The sequence below is a fragment of the Aulonocara sp. 'chitande type north' Nkhata Bay genome, linkage group LG3 (genome assembly GCF_057382095.1).
Source record: "Aulonocara sp. 'chitande type north' Nkhata Bay isolate Kocher_YH1m ecotype deep benthic linkage group LG3, A_spYH_male_GT1.1, whole genome shotgun sequence".
Classification (NCBI taxonomy): domain Eukaryota; kingdom Metazoa; phylum Chordata; class Actinopteri; order Cichliformes; family Cichlidae; genus Aulonocara; species Aulonocara sp. 'chitande type north' Nkhata Bay.
In genome coordinates, this window is record NC_141346.1 from 75,051,254 (window position 1) to 75,074,343 (window position 23,090).

Sequence of the window (23,090 nt, forward strand, 5' to 3'; positions counted from 1 at the left end):
GATGTGTGGGTGTGTCTGCAGGCTTCAATAGATGAACATTAAACACTCAGCAAAGAGGCTGAAGCTCACAGGTCAAAGGTCGGCTGCCACACTGTATATAACAATTCACTTTTGAACAGTAGATAGCCTGTAGGCGTCTCTGCAGTGATAAACAGTTTACACATTAAACACTGAACCATAAAAGAAGCTTGAGCTGCAGCTCACAGGTCAAAGCTCAGCTGCTGCACCCAGTTATGAGTTTAAATAAATCATGAACAGTCCAACACCTATGAATGAAATTTAGAGGATTCAAAGAAATATTGATAAAAGTTCTCGGAGCTGCCGTGCAAATATTTTTAACTCACTATGGAAACTCCTGGTTTCAAACTTTAAGCTTTTTTGCTGAAGCAGTTGTACAGAAATAATATTAAACTATAACAGTACTGATATACAGTGATCCCCTCAAAAATAAACACAGATATAAAACTTCTGTCCATTCTGCCATTAAAACGGTAAAATAGATCCACTGATCTGATTTTTTTACTGTTTATGAAGAATAAGCAAATATATTATAAGATGATGAGAGGTGAGAAAAAAAATCCTCAGAATCACTCGTTTGTATTCAAATGTCAGAGTTAGTGTTCATCTGTTCCTCTCCTACACGTCACTATAAAGTTTAATCTTCTAAAAGTCAGAGTTTGAGTTCATATTCACTGCAGTTTAGTACAATATCTACATGTTAACGTTTGTTTGTGCTAAACTGTTCATTTGTTCTGTTTCATAATAAAATATAGATATAAACATCTGTAACATCTGCACTTTAATATCTGGTATTTTGTACAGACAGAAGACAAAAGGTTTACTTTAGTATTAAAATATGAGTCCCGTACAAATCAAATATGTATATATAAAACTTTAAACTGATTTTTTTCAAACTTTTTTCCTCACCAGGAAAAAAGAAAAACTTTTTTCACGCCAAAGCTCAACATCTGACTTACTATTAATATAAAAACCGTGACTGAAGCATCTTTAAATGTTCCGATTTATTAACAGTGTTTTAAACTTAATACAGTAACTTTTGTTCAGTCTGAGAAATGTAAAACATGTTTTATCCTCCATCTTTGTTTCAGTGTGAACAGTCTGAGCGGACAGTTCGTGATGTTTTTAACAGAGGCCGACCTGCTGAATCAAATTTGTTTTAAAAAGTCCTCTGCTGTCCCTCCACCTGCTGCCTCTGAACACAAAGGGTGAGAACTTTAAATTAACACTGTGGCAGATATGTAACATCTTTAAATGATCTCACTGACTTATAGACAAATGAAGGAAGACATCTGTGGTGGCTGAAACCTCCACCCAAAACATATCCACAGACAGCAAGGTTGTTGTAGTTTTGTAATTTTTAATTAGTTTTTATTTGCATTTCTTTTTCACTTTGTGTTTTTAATTCTGTTTAGTTTCAGTTAGTTTGCTTGTTTCAGTTTATATTTGATTTTTTATTTATTATATATTTACGGGGTCAGAGGCTGGACTGACGTAGATTAATGCAGATTTTATGATAAAAACTGAACTTTTTGAAAGCAGTGACTCAGTCTTTTTTTTTTAGCCAAACTAACAACACTAACACGCCATTTCCTGTAAAATGTTAATCAGTTTTCCAAAATCATTTCATTGATCATTCTCAATAATTTAGTTAATTTAGTTCAGTTTTGTGTGTTTTGTAACACTTCTTCCTGTTGGAGAGGAGCCAACAGTTTGTGACACAGTATTTTTAAGACCGACATGTTGAACCTGTATCTAACACACATCTATACGAAGTATTCATTTACAAAGTGCGCTCTCTGTCTCCTGCTGTGCGTGTAAATAAAAACATCTGGAGCTCAGCGGCTCTCCGGTTGAGCTCAGGCCACATTCAGTGTGTTTAGTCTGATTCCCGGACTCTGATCACACAAGGCCAGAAAATGGCGGAGACACTCGGCCTTGTTGGAAAACGTTACACACTGACTTTAATGGAGAGACCGGAAATACAAACACACACAGTTTGTTGTGTGAAGAAATCAAACACGAGCTGAACAAACAGTAAAGTTCCTAAAGACAAACTGTTAAAGGAGGAAACAAAGCAAACTTACAGTTTCTTCACACACCAACAACAAGCTCCACTCCACACCTGGACACTAAACACGGACACACAGGTGAGCTGCTTCCTGGAAGGAGGCGGGGCTCCACCTGAAACTCAGCACAGGTGGGAGGGGCTCAGCTCTGTGTGTGCTGATGTGTTAACTTTAAAAATATGCCGTCTGACTGCTCAGACTGAGTCAGAGTAAAGTTCACATGCTGACGTGTGGAGACATGAAACCTTGTTGTAGCTGCAGGTGTGAACACACTGATCCCAGATCAGCTCTGCTGTATTTGTAACATGAACATTTCTGCTGCAAAGCTTCAAATGTTCAGCATGTTTCTCTGTTTCCAGTCTATAGATCCAGTCACACTTTCTACCTTCACCTGTGCAGTAAAGACTGAGAGCAGAGCTGAAAGCAAGCGTCCAATCAGTGAGCAGCATCAACACCTGAGCTTCATTCAGACTCTGTTATTGAAGATGTTGTTGGTACAAAGTTCATCTGCTGCTCACATGAATCCATGAAAGATTTATTTCACTGAATGTTTCTTCAAAGCTCATTTCAACCTGTTGAAGTCATGAATGAAAGTGCAGACTGAGAGTGGATCACATGATGTTTGAGGTGTGTCATGTGACATGTTCAGTATTGTCACACATGTCTAGATTGTCCCTGATATCATAACTGCTCAAACACTGATGATTATATTTGAAGAATTATTCCTGATGGCAGCAAAGTTTGAATGGAGCTCTCTGTCTGTGCTGATTTGTCGCCCTCTGGAGGTCAAAGCACAAACTGCATGATGTCACTGTAACCACCACAGTGACAGGAAGTGTTTTTATGACTGAAACACTGAAATGATGCTAACGGCTGTCGTTAGGCTCACTGACAGCAGTGCTGATGTGTTCATGTCAAACACTGGCTCAGGTCAGACTCCTTCATCCTTCTCCAGCGTGAGGCCGCCCTCAGACCCACAGGAGCCCTGACCTTTGACCTCCTGACCCTAACCATTTTAGTCTTGTTGCATCTTTAAATGCAAATCCATCCAAACTGTAGCCGAGCAAAAGAAGCTGGAAGCTGTTCTATGAATGATGTTGTTGAAGGAGCTTGGAAAGAAAAGCGTCTGGACTTCTTTAAGTTGCTTGATGAGGGACATGGACGTCTTAACGCCCACTCACATCCTGGGACATTTGATCACAGGAAATCACATGATAGCGTGGGGCTAGATCTCACAATGGGTTCACCCAAAACCTTGGCTGATTGTGACCCACACCCGTTTTCACGGAGGAGGAGGAGTTTCACATGCTGAACATGTGACAACCTGGTTTAAAGGGACCAAAAGTAACTGGACACCTGATTCAGTTCAGGTTTATTCATCCGCTCCAAACCACAGCAGCAGTCACCTCCAGGGAACCAGCTGATCCATGTAACTGGGGACAGACCACAGCCCAGAGCACTGGTTCGTGATGTGTTTGTGGACTGTAGGTTGTTTGGATAGAGATGAGATGTACTCAGCAGTCTGTCTCTAATGTTTAATGAAATGTTCTGAAGATGATAATAACTTGTGATTTTCTTTTGAATGAATCTTTAATCGTGTTGTAGGGCCTCTGACTCTCATGAAGATTTTCACATCAATGTGCTTTTCACAAAGATATTAACAATGAAAATGACGTGCAGCCCTGAACTACTCATGCGTTAACTCAGCGGTTCCCAACCCCCGGGTCACGGACCGGTCCGTGAGTCGTTTGGTACCGGGCCGTGAGAGTCGAGGCTCGGTGTGAAATTGATGGTTGATAGGTTTGTAGCATAAACCTGTTCGCTGGATCGTTCAATCCAGCTACACAGCAAAGCAAGACACGAGTAGTTCTTTATGTTTCTCGTGCACGGGAGAGAACTGGACCAATGCCGTTCCTTCGCTTGACCACAGTCGCTCTCGTCCGTTCCCTCGTAACACTGTTCTTTTATTGAGGTTACATGAACATACATAGGTTCATTAACATACACGTGAACAAAGGTACCAGTCTGTATGTTATGTAGGTGTGTGTGTGTGTGTGTGTGTGTGTGTGTGTGTGTGTGTGTGTGTGTGTGTGTGTGTGTGTGTGTGTGTGTGTGTGTGTGTGGAGTCAGAGTGTGACCCCATAAACGGCTTCCCTAAACCTGCTGGTCTGGAAGTCCAGCAGTTCATCTAAACAAAAGGCACTTAGACTAAAACAGACATCCTACCACAAAACAATAAGAAGGTAGCACCTCTCCCATGATCCCAGGACGTGGGTGTGAATGCCAGAACACTCTGGAGTCACACAAAGTCTTTAAAGACTACTATCATTACACAATTGGTTCTACACCTCTGAGCATATATGGTTAGATATTCCCCAATAACAATGACAATGATAAAATATAAATCCAACAATGGTTTTCAGGGTTTTTATCGTTAACTTCGTTTCCCTGGGTCTTTTCCCGTGTTGTAGTCGTGTGTCTTATTTTGAAAGAAATGTTTACGCGTTACCATAGCGACCAGAGAGCATTAAGGCTGCAGACAGGTGCATCCAACAACATTTTATTTTCCCTTATTTGATTTATGGACCTAACTGTATGAACTGGACTTTGGCTTTAATGCTGCTCCTCTTCATCATTGCTGTGTTGCATTTCCATCATTCTGCTGCTGGATTCACTGCAGGCTTTAACAAACACTCCTTTGGGTCCAGGCCCAGCCACGTGTTTGTAAGCTGCTGTGCTCCTCACAAATAAAGCCTGAAGCAGCTCAGACTGTTAGAAGCAGCACTGAGCCCTGTTACAGTTATAGTGTTAGAGCAGCGGCTGCAGCCTACAGCATTTAAACTAGCTGACAGTAAACACATCAGTCCAGATGTTACCACATTACTTTGTGATGCTGAGAGTTAAAGGAGACTGGCTGATTAAAATCCCATTCCTTACATCACCGTCCTCTGCTCTGACTGCTTTCATTTAATCACAATCAGAATACTTTTTTGATCCCCAGGGGAAATTATTTAGGTTACAGTGCTGCAGCACAAACAGGAACAAAGACACAACACACTAAGTAAGAAATAGCACAATATACACAATATATACATGCATACATATGAGTCACTTATAAGTAACATGTGAGTGCTGGGGTCTATGACAGCAGGCAGGTCTGTATTTATGTCCAGGCTGACATGAACAGCTAGTAGTTCAGGGTTCAACACTCAGGAAAGTGTGTGACCTTCCACACTGACAGAAGATGCTAAACATGACTTTAAACTGTTGTTTGTTAAAGCCTCACAGATCTGAGAGCAGGGCTCAGTGGGTACATGAGCCTTTATACATGAAGGCTTTCTGTTTCCAGGAGAGGAAACATGTGATCCAGCTGTGTTTGGTCACATGGATCTGCTCTGCATGGATCACCTGACTAAAACATGTTGTTATTATTGTTCTTACAGTCTTAAATCGGTACATCAGGCGGGTCACATGACACCCGGGGGTGACAGCAACATCTTTCCTCTTTAGAAAGCTGCTCTCTGTCCCAGGAGCTGTTGTCACAGTAACAGCAGGAACAGGAAGTCACATGCTCTCTGCTCTGTGATTGGCTGCTTCTTATCTCAGCTTCCTGCAGAGGGTGGGGTCTGCTGATAACGCACACCAACAGAAGTGTGACTTTCACTTCCTGTTTATTGCTGTTGTTCTTAAAGCTCTCAGGCGATGCTGCAGCGCCCCCTGCTGACACAAACTCCTCCCTCTGTCTCAGAGGTCACAGGTCAGCCTGCTGCAGAGGGTCTGCCTGTTCATGGACTTCCTGTTACAGAGACGGGTCTCAGCGTCAACACTGGTTTCTGATTGGACGGTGTGGAAAATGTTACGAGTTCAAAATATTGGGGATGGAGACAAGAGAAAAACCACAATAACAACACTGGTCCGGTCGGGTCGAGTCAAACGATGATTTTAATGATCACACACGTGGGAGATGGACACTGATGCAGACAGCCTCTGATCTCAAAATGGTGGAGCATTGATCAAACTCTTATAGCCTCTGGTGCCTCCACCTTATCATAAAAGCCTAAACATTCACATGCTTTCTCTCACACAGCGCCTAAGCTACGACCTTGGCTCCCTGTTTATCTGCTCCTGCTGAGATGGGGCAGAAAACTCCAGCATGTTCTCTTCTAATCAGACAAATAAGGCGATGACTTTCTGCAAACAGTATTTCTTATAACTCAGCAGTATAATGCATCATAAAACAATATCATTCATTCACAATAAATCAGCAGTTTAATATAATGCACATCAGTTTAACTAATGCAATAGTTATCAGCTTCTTCTAATTCAGGAGAATAATGCAAACTAAAACTACATAATAATTCACAATCTTTAATTAGGGGTATAACATGGCATAAAATAATATTATAATCTAACAAAACCCAGCTTCCTCCAGCCGAGTGATGTGTGGATTCATCACTCTCTGTGGATCAGTGTAAGTCTGTGTGTGGGTCAGCTGCAGGACTTGTTTGACCTTTGACCCTGGCAGACAGAGCTGGTTACTGCTGTGTGACTCCTGCCGTCGCTCCACTTTAAATGTTACTTAAAATAAGTCCTGACATGGCCCCGCCCCCACTGACCTGCTGCTCCTGGATGTGCTGAGGACACAGCGGAGGCTCAGAGGGGGCGGGGCTTTTCCCGTAGCGGTAACCAAACTGCATTAGGTCACTGCACTGCCAGTGTTTAACCACACCTCTTCTGACTGACCTTTGACCTCTGACATGTTGATTTGATCCTTATTTAATGACGTCTTTTATCTAGTGATTTAATTCTGTGTATTTATATGTGATGGTGTTCCTGAGTTCAGCCTCAGCTGATATCCACAGACGCTCCTATTGGCTGGTTTTAAAAACACATTTTTCCATTAAAGAGACTCTTTTAAAAACACGTCTGCCTGAAAGTCACATTTCATTTATTTTGGGGGATTTTAACAGAGAGATAGAACTTTATGAATCCCTCATGTTTATCCTCCAGGAAATCCAGTTTGTAGCAGCAGAACACCGACAAATCTTTACACAGCACAGAATTAGGATATCAAATAAAGGGGAATAAGAGAATATGAATATAAGCATAAATATGTACATATATACACAGACCTCACACAGAGACAGCAGCTACACTGTGTGTGGATGTGATCCACAGTCACAGCTGTGGGTTTCAGTCAGTGTGTCTCTGACTTCATGGTCACATTTCAAAGCTTATTGGAGCCAGAAGATGTTCAAGTAAAAGATTTATTGCTGTACTCGTCTACCAGGATAACAGGAGGTTCATAAAGCTGTGTCATACTTCAGCTTTACATCATGCAGTAGTAGTTTATTAAACCCCCCAAAATATGACTATCCAGAGTTGGGACCAGGAAGCAGAGTTGCAGTCTTACACGCCTCTCTGCAGCTTCTCTCCTCCTGCTACCCCCCAAAAACCCATCTCCATAGAGACTGTGTCAGCTTCCAAACAGAAAAAAACAAACTAAAAACCAGCAACAAACAACTTAAACATAAACAATCACAAAGAAAGAACAATACAGTATCCACATCTGAACCAAAGAGTAACACAGTGAAATGTGGATTATTAAACATTAGGTCTCTCTCCTCCAAGTCTCTGTTAGTACATGTTAGTAAAAACATTTCTGCCTTTTATCCATATTTTATTTTTAACTCAAAATCAAAGATTCCAGATTCTCCTACATGTTGGTTTTGAATCAGATAGGACGACAGATTTCAGGTGGCCCTGTGTCTTTCTCTATTACATTTGCCACTGTGTAACTCAAAGTTATTTAAGGACTAGTTTATTTCAATGGATGAGTTTACTGACTGACGCGCAGAAGAAATAGTTCTTTATGGAGCCTAGATGGTGTGAATGATGAGACCAAAGACTGCAATATCTTGTACCAAAAATATATTGAATAAATGGAGGAAAGGGGAAATGGAACAAAATAATTAACACAACACACAACATAAATGCCCACAATTAAATAATAAATCAATGCTGTGATCTTTCTGTGCAAAAGTCCTTTTTGGTCCTCTTCTTTTTAAAGTTCACTTTTAAGGTATTCCTCCTTAGAGTCCAGCTTCATACAAATGGGGAAATATGTCCGTAATCCAAAGACGGCTAAGTGGGGGAAAGAGGGGAAACAAAGAATGGTCCTACCGGCTCGCCACTTCAATATGAAGAAGATTAATTCAAAGGGAGGGAACAAAACCTGACCTGTAGGTCAGAAAAACGTCCATTAGCACATCAAGTTCGATTCAGTTTATCGGTAAACAAATATATTTTTCTGCAAGCCTATGTAACAATGCAAATCATCATCAACCAATGTACAACAGTTAAATTATTAATTATCTTGGCTACGTAGCTTAATCTATACATTCCAGTAGCGTTCGCTACAAACAATACAAAAACAACAATAAAGGAAAACAGCTGTCTAACAGACAGCATAGCCGAATTCAAGGCAACACATAACAATAATCATTCAATCGCACTTTGTTTCAAAGTAAGCCCATTAAAATGCTTAAGTAAATAAAAGTGTTCAAAAACAGCGGTTTTTGAGCCGGAGTTCTGCTCGCGGTGGGAACGCCGCCGCAAAAAGCCACTTTTTAATCGCGAAAACGATCGGCTGGTTACTGACAACCAAAAGGTTGTTTTTGGTAGATATTAAAGATCATGGGTGGGCGGGGCAAATGGAGCAGTTTTCTACAGTCGAGTAAAATTCCAGGAAAGAGCTGGGTGTGGCTTTCCTTTAAATCACATGATCAACAGCTTTAAGATGGAGGCAACTCGCTCAGTGTTTCCTGTTTCATTCTTAGACTGTGGCGATGGTAAGTAGCAGCTTTTCACTTGTTACCTGGCATCTTTTCAGCCACCAATGATAGTCATTGTATGTTATCAACATTTCACTAACTATGTTTTCTCTCATGTTTAAAATAGGCCGACCAAGAGCAAAATAGGTATGTCTGCAGACTCTGCTGTAGCCAAAGTTATCAGATCTCCTGTGTCTTTAAATCCCTAACTGCTCGATCATTATCATTTTAGAAGACAACAATTTCTCAAAGGAGGTTCAAAACTAATGCCTACAAGATTACCAAGAGGATGGTTCGGGGCTCTTACATGACTCCGGGAAGTCAACACTTGGTGGATGAGGTGTGTTACCTTTGACACTTTTAAGACAGTCCTGTTTATCACTACTAACAATAAGCAAATATGTTTTCACTCAACAGATCCTTCACAGCATGTTGTTTCTGGGCAAAATCAACAACATCCCCTTTTCTCCAGAAGAAATCTTCCCTAATCCTTTTGTGTTGGGTTCTTTAATGAGAAGATATCCCAGGCCTTTAAAGTTGTATTCGACTCAGCTTCCCAGGCGAAGTCCCTTCTCCTGTGTGCTCGACATGGTAAGATAACTCTTCTCACATTTTCAGTCAATCTGACAAACTTCCAGTTTTTAGGAAAGTATAATGCAAAGTGCTTTTTTACTGAGAAATCCAAAGAAAATCCATACTGTACCTTATACTTCAACATATGCTTCTAGCTATACTTCTCCACCAAACACAGAGACTGCAGGAGAGCTGGAGACTTGCTTCAGAATTTGTTAGTTCTAAATAATGTCTAACAGACTCATTATTGGAGATGCTTACAGTCTTCAAGGCGTATATGATGCTGTCACTGTGTAGCTGCTGGATCTGTTAAGCTCAAAGACTCTAAATTCAGCGTGTTTTGACAGCCCGGCATAGCAAAATAGAAAAAAAAAGGTCAATTAGCAAATTTAATTATAAATTAGTGAGAACAAAGATGGATTTTTGCTTATTGATTTAAAATTAAATAGATTTTTGTGACTTGTTTCACCCCCTATCTTAAAATGTCTAAATCAAAAGCATCCAATGGTCCTGCATAGTTAAACAAGTCAAGCAGCGAAACAAACATGTTGATCAACTTTCTATGAAAAACAACTATATAATCAGGTGCAACACTTTGACCAGATCTGTAACTGTTTTCAGATCGTCCTGCAAAATAACTCAGAGAATGAAGAGCAAATAAAGCAGAGTCTGCAAGATCTCCTCACAGACTTGGACTTAGAAGAGAATAATAAAAAAACAGCTTTCGTCTCGTCCACCATCTGCATTTCTCAAAAATCCCAAACCAACAAATCAGAAAGGTACTGCGGAGTCTCCATGTCCACCAAAGGTCCTAACGCTGGGAAAATTATGATTGCTGCCTCCTGTCTTAGCAAATGGCATAAATATGTATCTGGTGCGGTGATGACCTATTATCCAAACACAGTCCAGAAAGATTACTTTGATGGAACAATTGAAGTACCTGGAAATATCAGGTGTGAGGCTTTTTGTCTCCGTGATGGTGCCAGAATGAAGCCTTGCAGATCATGTAAGAATTTGTTTGGCTTGAACACAGAAGACCTCAGAGAGTGGCCATATGGTAACTGTGCTGAAGCTGAGAGCCTGAGCAATTTGCTTGAAAATGAGAGAGAAGTTGAAACACATGTGGATGAATACTCAGCTGAAAAGGACAACAGGCAGAGAGCTGAGGATGAGGTTGGTAGGGTTCTTAGAACTGTGTTGCAAAGGATTCGGTTTAACTGGACAGGTGAATTTTACAACCCAGAACAAGAGTGAGATTTCATGAAATCATTTGCATTCATCATTCTGATAAATCAAAGATTCTCTGCTCTGACAGCATCTGTGTGGATTTTCTGTAATCACAGAGACGTGTATAAGCATGTTTACTTTCCATCTCCATGTAATTGTCACATTTAATAATTAAAACTGGCTTCTATGGGTTTTTGTTTGTTTGCTTACATATCTAGTGTTTAATGCAATATGAAGCATTATCAGACAGCATTTATTGGGAAGAATCCCATATTTATACTGGTCTGTACCCAGGGTACACAGAAAATAAAAACACATGTTTTCTTATTATGATCCCAACTATAATTTACTTAAGCAAAAGCACTACATGTGTAGTTATAATATTTATAGCAGTTACTGTTGAGCTTTAAATTTATCATCTTAAATGTTTATATGCTGATTATATTGCTTTATATAAGAAAGGCCTAACTCTGAGTACACTCTGTGCCAAAAAGTGCTGACAGGAAACTGCATGCTTTTGCAGAAACGTGCTTTTGCAGCTAGAAAGTGAAGCTGATATATATCAGTTTTAATTAGTTTTTACCAACTGCTTGCTAGGGCAATCCCACGAGTTTGGTGTTTTTGTATTGAACATGATTCCAAGTGCTTTCTATAACACATAGCAGAGGTGCCACAACAAAGACTGAGAAGAGGACAGGAAGAGACAGTGAAAGAGATGCACTCCTTCGCCATTCATGTTAAAGCGTTGCATAGCTTTAATTTTAGAGAGTGTTGCATAACTTTAGTCATTTTTCTACCACAGGTGAAGCCAAGAATTGTGAAGCTCTCTTTTGGCCAAATACCAGAATCTGTAAGAAGAAGAAAAAACAAACAATCAAATAGGTCATTATTAAGAGGACAACAATCTCTTGATGATTATCCACAGTGTCTTTGATAACTCTGAGATACAAACTGTCAAGGATATACACATCCCAGCAAACAATAGCTGTGTTTGACTAAAGCGATTAATAACAAGGACAGAGCTACAATCACTACAGTCAAACATAAAGGGCTTAATCCTGAATCCAAGTCTGAGCTGTGATGCCGTTGGTGCTGAAAGCTGCTCAGATCCTGAAGCTGCACGTTTTGTCTCTCTCTAACCAAACCAGCAGCAAAAGAAGACACATTTCGCTTGACATAAACATTGTCATGAATTCCCTCTTACTTTTGCTGGTTTGCTTCCACCACCATTAAAACACACACAGAAAAACAACACAGCACAGCTCTCTGCCTCTCTCAGTGTACTTTAAGAACACCGTTTCCCATCTCAAATCTCTGTTTTTGGCATTATTCGCTTGCTTGTTATGAAGCAGTCTACCGTTGCTTACAGCCATTTTTTTTTAATGACTTCCGACAAGACAGCCTCATTTCTGCTGTTCAATACCAAATTGTATTTATTTTTTTCTAATTAAGTGAAACTGCAAAATGCTCTGCTGTGTCTCTATTAAAACCTCTTATTAAAACCTCTGAATCACTTCAGCAGCATCAGCCAATGTACATTTGTTGAGTCGTGGTTCTCGTCTGCTTTTGTTCTACTGCAGAATAATATTTTTAAGGTTATCTACTGTAAAAAGCTAGGCCAGGAAAATCTGCTTCATGGTTTTGTGTTTTATCCTCAGTTACTTTGACACAAAAGCATCTGCTGTGATGCTCACACCTCTGATGAAGTTTCACAAGTGTCAGTACTGATAAATGATCAGAATTATAATGTTTCTGACTCTCTGAGTAAGAATTAAATGGAATCTAATTGGGACCTTGTGAATTGGAATTGAACAGGTTCTAGAAATCAGTGATGATACTCAGCTCCAATACCCACCTATGATATTAGGCTGACGAACGCTGACTGGGTTTCATTTACCAGCTTTTTATGTTCTTCCTGCAGTTTCCTCCCCACATCACTCATCTTAACTTTTTTCCAGTCCTCCTCAGTGTAAACAGAACACACAACAATACAAAGAAAAGCTCAGGTGATTGATCTCTAACACTAGGCATCCCCAGTCTTATTCTTAGCAGTCTAACTTCTCACCATATCTTTGAAGGCCTCTCCATTGTAGTAGCGCTTGGATGCTGGATACTCTATCGTTTTGTCACATAGTTCCAGGAAACTGGAAGCCACCAGATGCAGCTCCTCTCCGTCATAGCCGTACAGCTTTTTGTCCTCACGCGTCATCAGCACAAGCTCGTCACATGGACATGAGGTGCCCTTTACCACACCAATAACCTGCATTTTTACAATCTCGGGAAGGTAGAATTTTCCCCAGGCGTTAACTTCATCATCATCCCCGTTGTATTTGGTGTTCTCAAGCTCTTCTATCCACAGGTCAGCACCACTTGGCTTCTTCAGGTGAACGCACATGCTTTTGTTTTTGGAAACAAAATCTTTCACCCATTTCAGGTACTTTTCACCTGGAAAGAAGCAGACAAGGAAATATGGATGAATGTAGAAGTGTTGGAAAAGACAAATAGCAAGGTTATCCTACAGCAGTTTGTGAAAATGTTGTATCTTGAAATAAGCAGGCAAAATGAGGATCTCACTTATCTCATATGTTCTGACTACCGACTTTCTTCAGTTAAAGGACAAAAAAAGGGCACACTGGAGGCTGACAGAGTGTGCAATGGTGGGAATCATTTTGCAGAACTCACTAAAGTTTGTTTCTCCTGGAACAAGCTTTTTACACTTCGGCAAATGAAAATACTGTGTTAAACTAAAAAAGAGCACCAGACCAAGGTCTACAGTACTAACAGAAAAGCATGCCGTTACCTGTTGCCTGTCGACACAGCTGCTGATCTTCCGTACCAAAAAAATGAGGATCCCTGAAAGGAATAGAAAGGTTATGTTAAAATGAATGACTGTCACGGTGATCATGGGAAGCTCCGAAATATCACAACAATAGCTACGAAATCACAAAATGCAGTGTGATGTCTGTAAGCACCAAACATGACATCTCTGCAAATTCATCTTGAAACATGTAGGTACCTCACACGTACAGCTGCAGCCATCTCAGCCATTTATCACTGTGGCTGCCAAGTGGCTGCCACTTCACAAGCGCATGGCACAACACAGAAGAGCCACCTCCACAGGACAAGACTCAGCAGTCCATCTGCATCTTAAGGATAAAGGACACTCTTTGAGGATGCTAATGTTCACATTTTGGACAGAGAGGACAGATGGTTTGTAAGAGGAGTGAAAGAAGCATCTATGTCCACTGTGAGCGACCATCTTTGAACAGAGGCGGGGTTTACGACACCAACTCTCTGCCATCTATAATCCAGTTTTGAGATCCTTCCCAGACGCCTTAACGCCCACTCACATCCTGGGCCATCTGACCTCAGGAATTCGCATGATAAGGTGGGGCCAGGTTTCACAATGAACTCACCCGAAACTCTGGCTGATTGGGACCCACACCCAGTTTCACACCTTGGCTCAGGCGATTAGAGGATCATCAGGGGTCCTTTTGTCCCTCTGTTGGGGGAAACTCCCACTAGGTTTATATCTGGGACTCTCCACCATTTGACCTTAGAACTGAAGAAGCTTCTCGGATGAGAGGTGAAACGTCTTCAAGTAACTTAAAGAAGTCCAGACGCTTTTCTTTGCAAGCTCCTTTGACTACGATGACCTGGATGACTGAGAACCTTCACAGACATAAGGTGAATGTGACAAACAAAGCGCCTTCTTGTTCTCTGTGATAATGTAAAGTTATTAATGAAAAAACAAACGAGTAAAAAACGGACTGGAAACATGTCTTCAATCAAAACTCGACAAAAACAAAGAAACAGCCTCACTTCTCTGCGACGCTCCCTAAAAATGACGTTACGTGTTACGTACCAGAGATTTCTATACAGCCCTTTATCAAGCCGAGAGAAAGTGACGCAAAACCCTCCAACTAATAACGACTAGCAGAGAGGCTCAGCTGAGTGTAGTTACCTGGTTTGCAGACGCATACAGACGTTTCCTGTCCTCTCGGACGCAGCTGTGATAGAACATGTGGTGCATTACCGCCACCAACTGGCTTGGAGTGAGGACCGGAAATCGCTCATGCCAAATCAAAAAAAAAAAACATAAAGAAAGATTAAGTGAAGAGATAAATGAATACATTAAATCAAGAAGAAAAAAACCCACCACCGGACATATACATCCTCATATCCTTCTGTACAAATGAGTTTGTTTTAGAAACTGAAAAAAGCCACAAAACCTTCACATCTAGAAATCCTTTGCAGTAAAACTTGTTTTTTGGCAGGTTCCACAGGTTTTGAATCAGTTTTCTTCTTTATTCCTGATAATTTTGACAATGAAAAAGAACATGTTCTATAGGGCTTTGGAGTTGACGTCATGCCGCAATGCATTGTGGGAGCGCGGCACCATTTTCGAGGTCTACGAATCAAAACAAACACACTGTGTTGGAACGACGATTACAAGATGCTTAAAAGCAGCTCAAAAGAGAACGGACTGTATAGAGACCGATTGCGTCCAGAGGCGAAGCGGCGGTACTTGCAGAAAATAGCGTGCAGTGGAAATGTGGACCCGTATGAAATACGGCCGTGGAGTAGAAACCCTGAAGACGTAGCCTGACATATTTTCGTACCTTATCTGTGGAGTCAGCGCGTACAAGTCGTCATTCAAACAAAGGTAAGTCAGCTCGAGTACTGTGTGTGAAATGCGTTTGATTTCCCTGCAAACATTCACATTAGTGCAGCATAACTTCATTCATGAGGGGAAATTACAGTGAGAACATGTGGAGGCTGTTAGAGGGAGAAGATAGTGAGGTCAGTGCAGGGCTGTGCAGAGAGGTTTAAAGGGGCGGGTGCTCAAAGTTAAAAAGGGGCACATTGAACCAGGCTGAATAACAACAACACACATTCATCAAGAATCTAATATGGGAAGGGCAGGGCTGTGTTGGTCTGAGACTGTAGACATTAAAAAGTCCACAGGAGAGATGGTAGCTGATTAAACAAGTGTCATGAGATAATAACAAAATGCAAAGATTGGTGACAGCGCTTGGAACCATAAGGCAACAAAAAACTATGTATGTAAAAAAAAAAAAAAAAAAAAAAATATATATATATATATATATATATATATATACATACATACAGTGGGGCAAAAAAGTATTTAGTCAGCCACCGATTGTGCAAGTTCCCCCACTTAAAATGATGACAGAGGTCAGTAATTTGCACCAGAGGTACACTTCAACTGTGAGAGACAGAATGTGAAAAAAAAATCCATGAATCCACATGGTAGGATTTGTAAAGAATTTATCCGTAAATCAGGGTGGAAAATAAGTATTTGGTCACCTCAAACATGGAAAATCTCTGGCTCTCACAGACCTGTAACGTCTTCTGTAAGAAGCTTTTCTGTCCCCCACTCGTTACCTGTATGAATGGCACCTGTTTGAACTCATCATCTGTATAAAAGACACCTGTCCACAGCCTCAAACAGTCAGACTCCAAACTCCGCCATGGCCAAGACCAAAGAGCTCTCGAAGGACACCAGGAAAAGTATTGTAGACCTGCACCAGACTGGGAAGAGTGAATCTACAATAGGCAAGCAGCTTGGTGTGAAAAAATCAACTGTGGGAGCAATCATCAGAAAATGGAAGACATACAAGACCACTGATAATCTCCCTCGATCTGGGGCTCCACGCAAGATCTCATCCCGTGGGGTCAAAATGATCATGAGAACGGTGAGCAAAGATCCCAGAACCACACGGGGGGACCTGGTGAATGACCTGCAGAGAGCTGGGACCAAAGTAACAAAGGTCACCATCAGTAACACACTACAACGGCAGGGAATCAAATCCCGCAGTGCCAGACGTGTTCCGCTGCTGAAGCCAGTGCATGTCCAGGCCCGTCTGAAGTTTGCCAGAGAGCACATGGATGATACAGCAGAGGATTGGGAGAATGTCATGTGGTCAGATGAAACCAAAGTAGAACTTTTTGGTATAAACTCAACTCGTCGTGTTTGGAGGACGAAGAATACTGAGTTGCATCCCAAGAACACCATACCTACTGTGAAGCATGGGGGTGGAAACATCATGCTATGGGGCTGTTTTTCTGCCAAGGGGACAGGACGACTGATCCGTGTTAAGGACAGAATGAATGGGGCCATGTATCGTGAGATTTTGAGCCAAAACCTCCTTCCATCAGTGAGAACTTTGAAGATGAAACGAGGCTGGGTCTTCCAACATGACAATGATCCAAAACACACCGCCCGGGCAACAAAGGAGTGGCTCCGTAAGAAGCATTTGAAAGTCCTGGAGTGGCCTAGCCAGTCTCCAGACCTCAACCCCATAGAAAATCTGTGGCGGGAGTTGAAAGTCCGTGTTGCTCGGCGACAGCCCCAAAACATCACTGCTCTCGAGAAGATCTGCATGGAGGAATGGGCCAAAATACCAGCTACTGTGTGTGCAAACCTGGTAAAGACCTATAGTAAACGTTTGACCTCTGTTATTGCCAACAAAGGTTATGTTACAAAGTATTGAGTTGTATTTTTGTTATTGACCAAATACTTATTTTCCACCCTGATTTACGAATAAATTCTTTACAAATCCTACCATGTGGATTCATGGATTTTTTTTTCACATTCTGTCTCTCACAGTTGAAGTGTACCTCTGGTGCAAATTACTGACCTCTGTGCAAGTTCCCCCACCTAAAATGATGACAATCGGTGGCTGACTAAATACTTTTTTGCCCCACTGTATATATCAGCAATCAATCAGAAAATCATTGGTTCATATTACAATTAAATATGAACAGGCTCCTTAGATGTAAGCAGTTCAGATCTGATGTCATTTACATTCTTCACACAGCACATTCGTCCAGGCTGACAGGTAAACATAGAACTAATCTCAGGTAACATGACTCATAGTAGAGATCCAGTAAGAAAGATTGCAGGCTCTAATATTATTACCACACAATCCAAGGACACACCAACAGCTCAGATTTGTAGAACTATTTAAACAAATGTCTTCTGAATATTCAATTCAGGTTCACAGTGGGGGGGGGTTCGTGGAATTTTTTAAATAAAGTCTGCAACACAGAAAGAGCTGTGATCAAGCTATTTATTACTGCGCCAACACACATCAAACATCACGGTTCAGTCATGTCAGCGCTGCCACAGAAGTCGTGCTCCTCCTCCTTTATGCATTCCAAGGAAGAGGGAGGAAGTTACAAACTGATCCTACCACACTTCACGTGTCTCGCTATGAAACCTAACGCATCAATGGTTGTGCTGTTTTGTGCCCTTGGCCTTATCAGCGCCTGTAAAGGGAGTTGTTTTCTCAAACTGCTGAAGTAAGTTCATCTAGTTTTAGCAACTTTCACTGAACAGTAACAGTGTCACAACTAAGCATATGCATAAGCACTTAAACACTTTAAATGAGAATAACAGAACATTTCTATTACAGAGGCTGGAACCTGTCCCAGTAGTAGGTAGAGCACACCTGGACAGGTCACCAGTCTGTCAGAGGACTAACACAGAGACAGACATCAGAGTAACAAATCTATTTAAAATTAATGTAAGTTTGCTGCAGCTGTATGTATGAACATGTGTTTCTGTGCTCACAGTCCACCTCTCAGGAACCTGCAGTTCACTTTTAGTCTACTTTAAACAGACCTCACAAAAGGCTGATGTGGCTGGATCAGTAGTCTGATTTGAGTACGATACCTTTGGCCAGGGATTAATCTGGTGCATCGCTTCACTGCAGTCTTACGTATTTTCCCCACACCTGAATAAAAAAATACTGATATATACAAATAACAGCTTCAGCTGATGCAGCCTGACTCAATCCTAGATGTTCAGCACACAGAGACACAGAGGTGCCGTTTAAAGTTTAGTGTTAACCTGAGTCACTGATCATTTGCAGTATTACAGAGTCTGGCAGTCTTTGCATGATATCCACGTCACTGTAAGTTTCTAGCTGACTTCACTGCAATTTCAATTTCAATTTCTGCTGTTCACAAACGCTGTCCATCTAATCTGACTGAGCTGGAGCTGTTTTGCAAAGAAGAATGGGCAAAGATTTCAGTCTGTAGATGTGCAAAGCTGGCAGAGACAGACCCTAAAAGACTGGCAGCTGGAACTGCAGCAAAAGCTGGTTCTACAAAGTGTTGACTCAGGGGGCTGAATAATTACGCACACCCCACTTTGCAGTTATTTATTTGTAAAAAATGTTTGGAATCATGTATGATTTTCGTTCCACTTCTCACGTGTGCACCACTTTGTGTTGGTCTTTCACCTGGAAGTCCAATAACATTGATTCATGTTTGTGGCTGTAATGTGACAAAATGTGGGAAAGTTCAAGGGGGCCGAATACTTTTGAAAGCCACTGTATATGTAGACACAGGACTACAAGTAGAAGATCAGACATGAAAGTGGAGATAACACAGAAGACCTGCAGCAAAGGTCAGAGGTCAGACTGGGCCCCTGGATTCAACAATGAGCCAATGATCATCAAGCAGTGACTAAAGCAGAGCCCTGACGTTCTGACATTCATCACACAGTCAGAACAAATGTCTGCTGATGACTTCATCTCATGAAACGACTGATAGATGTCAGTTCATTGATCAGCTGAGCTGCTGATCTTCATCGTCACAGAAACATTCAGCTTGTTTCAATCAGTAAATAACTCCCACTACTCCCAGTTTGAACTGTTCCCACTCAAAATGCTGTGAGAACAATGATCATTGTAGGACTTCACAAACATCACGTGTTGTTTTCCACATGTAAGATCAGCAAACACACAGAAACTTCCTGTTGCCACACACGGCCTCTAAAATCTCTTCCACGCTTTCTGTCTGAAGTCCACTCTCTGTGTCGGATCCACAGGAAACAACAAGATCTTATTACCATGGTTTTCAATGTGTCTCCTTCCAAAAAGTCCAACCAATGAACAAATGTGTGTATTTGTGGAGGCCGAACAAAAGCATGACACATTTCTCTGTTTCTATAAACTGGAGTCAAACACAAACATGAAGAGTTTCACTGACAGACTCCAAAATGCCCCCACAGTGGATCAAAGGGAAATCCTACAGTGTGGCCAGAGACTCTTAATGGCTCCAACATCAACACATCCACAATGTTGGATCCAGTTCTGCCTCACAGAGTTACTAAGACACACCCTCTGCAGCATCACAACAGCTCCACCTGCTTCACCTGCCTCCTCAGCATCTGTACACCTGAAGAGAAAAGAAAGGCTCCAACAGCTCAAATCTACAAAGGATTCATGAAGTTTCATCCAACAATAACATGTTTGCCTTCCACAGTGTGCTGTTAGACACCACTGTACCTCTGCCATTTCAAAAAGAGCAGCTTGGGAACATTTTGGCTCCAAACACTTTGTGTTTAAGTTCTTTGTTTTCTTTGTGAAGCCGACAACATCTGGAGCTTTGTGACTCATAGAAACATCATTTTGTTCTTTAGATGACAGCAGATTGGGACTGAATAATCAATCACTATCAAACCAATAAAGACAAACATGCTGATTTTACAGGAACTTTGTTGGAGAAGCTGCAAAGACATGAAACTGGTGGAGATCCCAAACCAGTTGATAGTGCTGGTTATTCCAAATAAAGCTGTTTCCCTTTGAGATGAAATGACTTTGTGTCCTGATATATAATAAAGATGTTGTTGTTTTTGAGCCCCTGTATTAAAAGTAGTTTAAAGTCAGCTTGAGTTTGATGTCTTTATGTCAAAGCTGCTCATGATGTTGAGCTGCTGATGGAATAAAAACAATATAAAAGCATGTAGTCCAGACTTAAATGTAGCCTGTTGTTAGCTGAGGTCCACACACAGTGTTTGACAGTGTAAAGTGTGTGAAAGGGCTGCTGGTGGAGCTCACTAGGATGAGCAGGTGACCACGAGGTGGAGAGCAGCTGGCCTGGCTTTGACCCGGGCCACGCCCCCTTTCTCTCTGCTTTGCTGTCACTTATCTTCACTGCTCTGTCCAATAAAGCTGAAAAAGGCCCCGAATCAAAGAAATCTGCTGCAGCCTCTGAAATGTCTTCTGTTTCCTTCCCGACGGCTTTTTCACCGTCAGCCCATCAGACAGTCCAGCAGCATTTATGATGATGTCATGATGTTGAAGAGGCTGCTACGGTGGCCTCCCATGACCCCCAGCCTCATCACAGCTGAGATGCAGACATTTGAAAACATTCAGCAGACAACTGAATAACAGTCCAACACAACAGTCTGTGTGCAGACACACACTGACCTTTCATAGAGTCAAACACAGCTGGTTGAGTCATTTCTCTGTGAGTCTAAAGTGAATCTAGTATTTGAAAGTCCACTTCCTGTATTTGTTGTTGAAGACTTCTTCAGCTTCTTCTCAAGGACATCAGCTGCTTGTTTGGCAGCAGAGGCAGTTAAGAAGCTTCCTGAAAAACACTGAACAGTGAGTTCACTGTGGCATATGACAGATTCAGCTTTCTGTGTGCAAATGTGTCTGTGTCGACCTTTCAAATGCTGTTGAATCCAAAACATCAGCGGCTCCTCGGCTGCTCACTTCATGCACTTCTGTCTGTGTGACAGTCCAATGACATCACAGCTGTTTCCAGCCCCAGTGTCTCAGGACTGGACACCTTTAAACATGTCGAGGATCAAACAGCGTCCAGCTAAACACACATGAAACTATCAGAGCTGACAATCATTCCAATAACATCTAATGGTTCATGTATGTAGACACAGGACTACAAGGAAATGGCTCTCAGCATCTGGCTGTGGGAACACATGAGTCCCTGTTTGTGTTCAGATTGTGTGCATGTTTTAGACGTGTGTCACATGTAGAAACACAACAATCCCACAATGACACACAGATGTGTTTGACACAGCTGTGCAGCTGTAAGTTGTTTCTAATGATTCATTGAAGCTCTTCTAACATTCTGGAGACGATCAGTACATGAATCTGTTCAACACGACAACAATTTGACTTCAGTGTGAACGTTTGCATTAAATAACCTTCTTCATCCAGCTGACAGCATCTTCATCCTATGATGTGAACAGTTCCTCCTGTTGATGACAAACCTCTGACAGGATCTGCTTGAGGAGCTTTTTCATGTGCAGCTCTCTGAGCTCAGGGCTGAGCTGCTGTTTCATCTTTAAGAGCTGCTGCCTCCTCGCCGGACTTGTTCTCCTCTTCTTCTCCTAATGACACCATTTCTGCTTCATATAAAATTCAATAAAGATGCTGACATGTATCTGTAGCAACAACATCATTGAATCTAGAACAACTGGAGCCAAACCAGTGGCTCTGCTGGGATCACTGGTGAGCCAACACTTCCTTGTTGATGCAGATTTCAGGGCTTCCTTTTGCTCCTCCGTTATAACTGTTCTCTCTTCTCAACACATGATGACACAAAGGAATCAGCAGTGACAAAGATGATGCTGAAGAGAAGCACACACTTCACACATATAACAGAGCAGTGCAGTTACACACACCTCTGCTCGACATCAGGCCTCAAACAAAGACACAAAACACTAACTTGACTCTAAACAGAAGAAACGAGCAGCTGTTTCTGTTCTGTGCTTATTTATATTTGACACACATGCTTCTCTTTGTGCAAACACACATCGCACTATAAGGGTAACCTCGCACACAATGATTGGACAGCACAGTGATGATGCTGGGAGATCCTATACGCAGCAACACAGAAACACTGAGAACTTTAAACAATGATGGAAAGTGTTATAAATGACTTGTTGGCCTCTGATCTGTCACAAACAGCTGAAACGTGTCTCTCATGAGTCACATGAAGGTTTTTGACAGAAAGGACAAAAAGTAGCTGCAGTCAGTTTGTGTCATTTTTATATTTATTCATCTGGGAGAAAAATCTGAGGGACATTAAAATGTGTTTTCAACAGAGACAAGAACATGAATATAACAGAACAGGTAAATGAACATGTTTCAAGTAAACAGCTGGACTGATCAGGTCCAAACACAGAGTGATAAACTTGTCAAACAGCTGTCATATCTTTATATAGAAGCTCTTTATAAATGCTGCTCACTGCAGTCTGTTTACTAATAATGTCAAAGTGTTAGAAACACAGAAACATCAGAATGGTCTTTGTTCACAGAAACCTGTCTGGGATCCTTTGTTGTTCTTTTGATGCAGAGTTACATTATAAATATAAAGAGTTATTTCAGAGTCTCATCAGTTTTCCTGCATGTCTTTATTTAACACATCAGCAGGGCTGAAGCTCTCATGTTAAACACACACTGATCTATGGACACGTTCATGTGTTTCTAACAGAACCAGGCTGTTATCAGCCTGCACTAACATTATGTCACACACACTGAATGTAACAGTGACAGTTTACATCATCACACAATCAGCTGTG

At 41.4% G+C, this 23,090-nt stretch overlaps 2 protein-coding genes across 2 annotated transcripts in view; one reads left to right on the forward strand and one right to left on the reverse strand.

The window, feature by feature from the left end:
• The window catches only part of LOC147337028 (uncharacterized), a 642,403-nt gene that overhangs the window by 153,772 nt on the left and 465,541 nt on the right, over positions 1–23,090 (reverse strand). The gene's annotated exons all lie outside the window — the stretch shown is intronic.
• On the forward strand, positions 10,055–10,911 carry LOC147337035 (uncharacterized; the record flags this gene model as incomplete). The annotated part of the gene is made up of 1 exon (XM_086265892.1): positions 10,055–10,911. A coding segment is annotated over one exon (693 nt), but the record flags the coding sequence as incomplete, so codon positions are not given.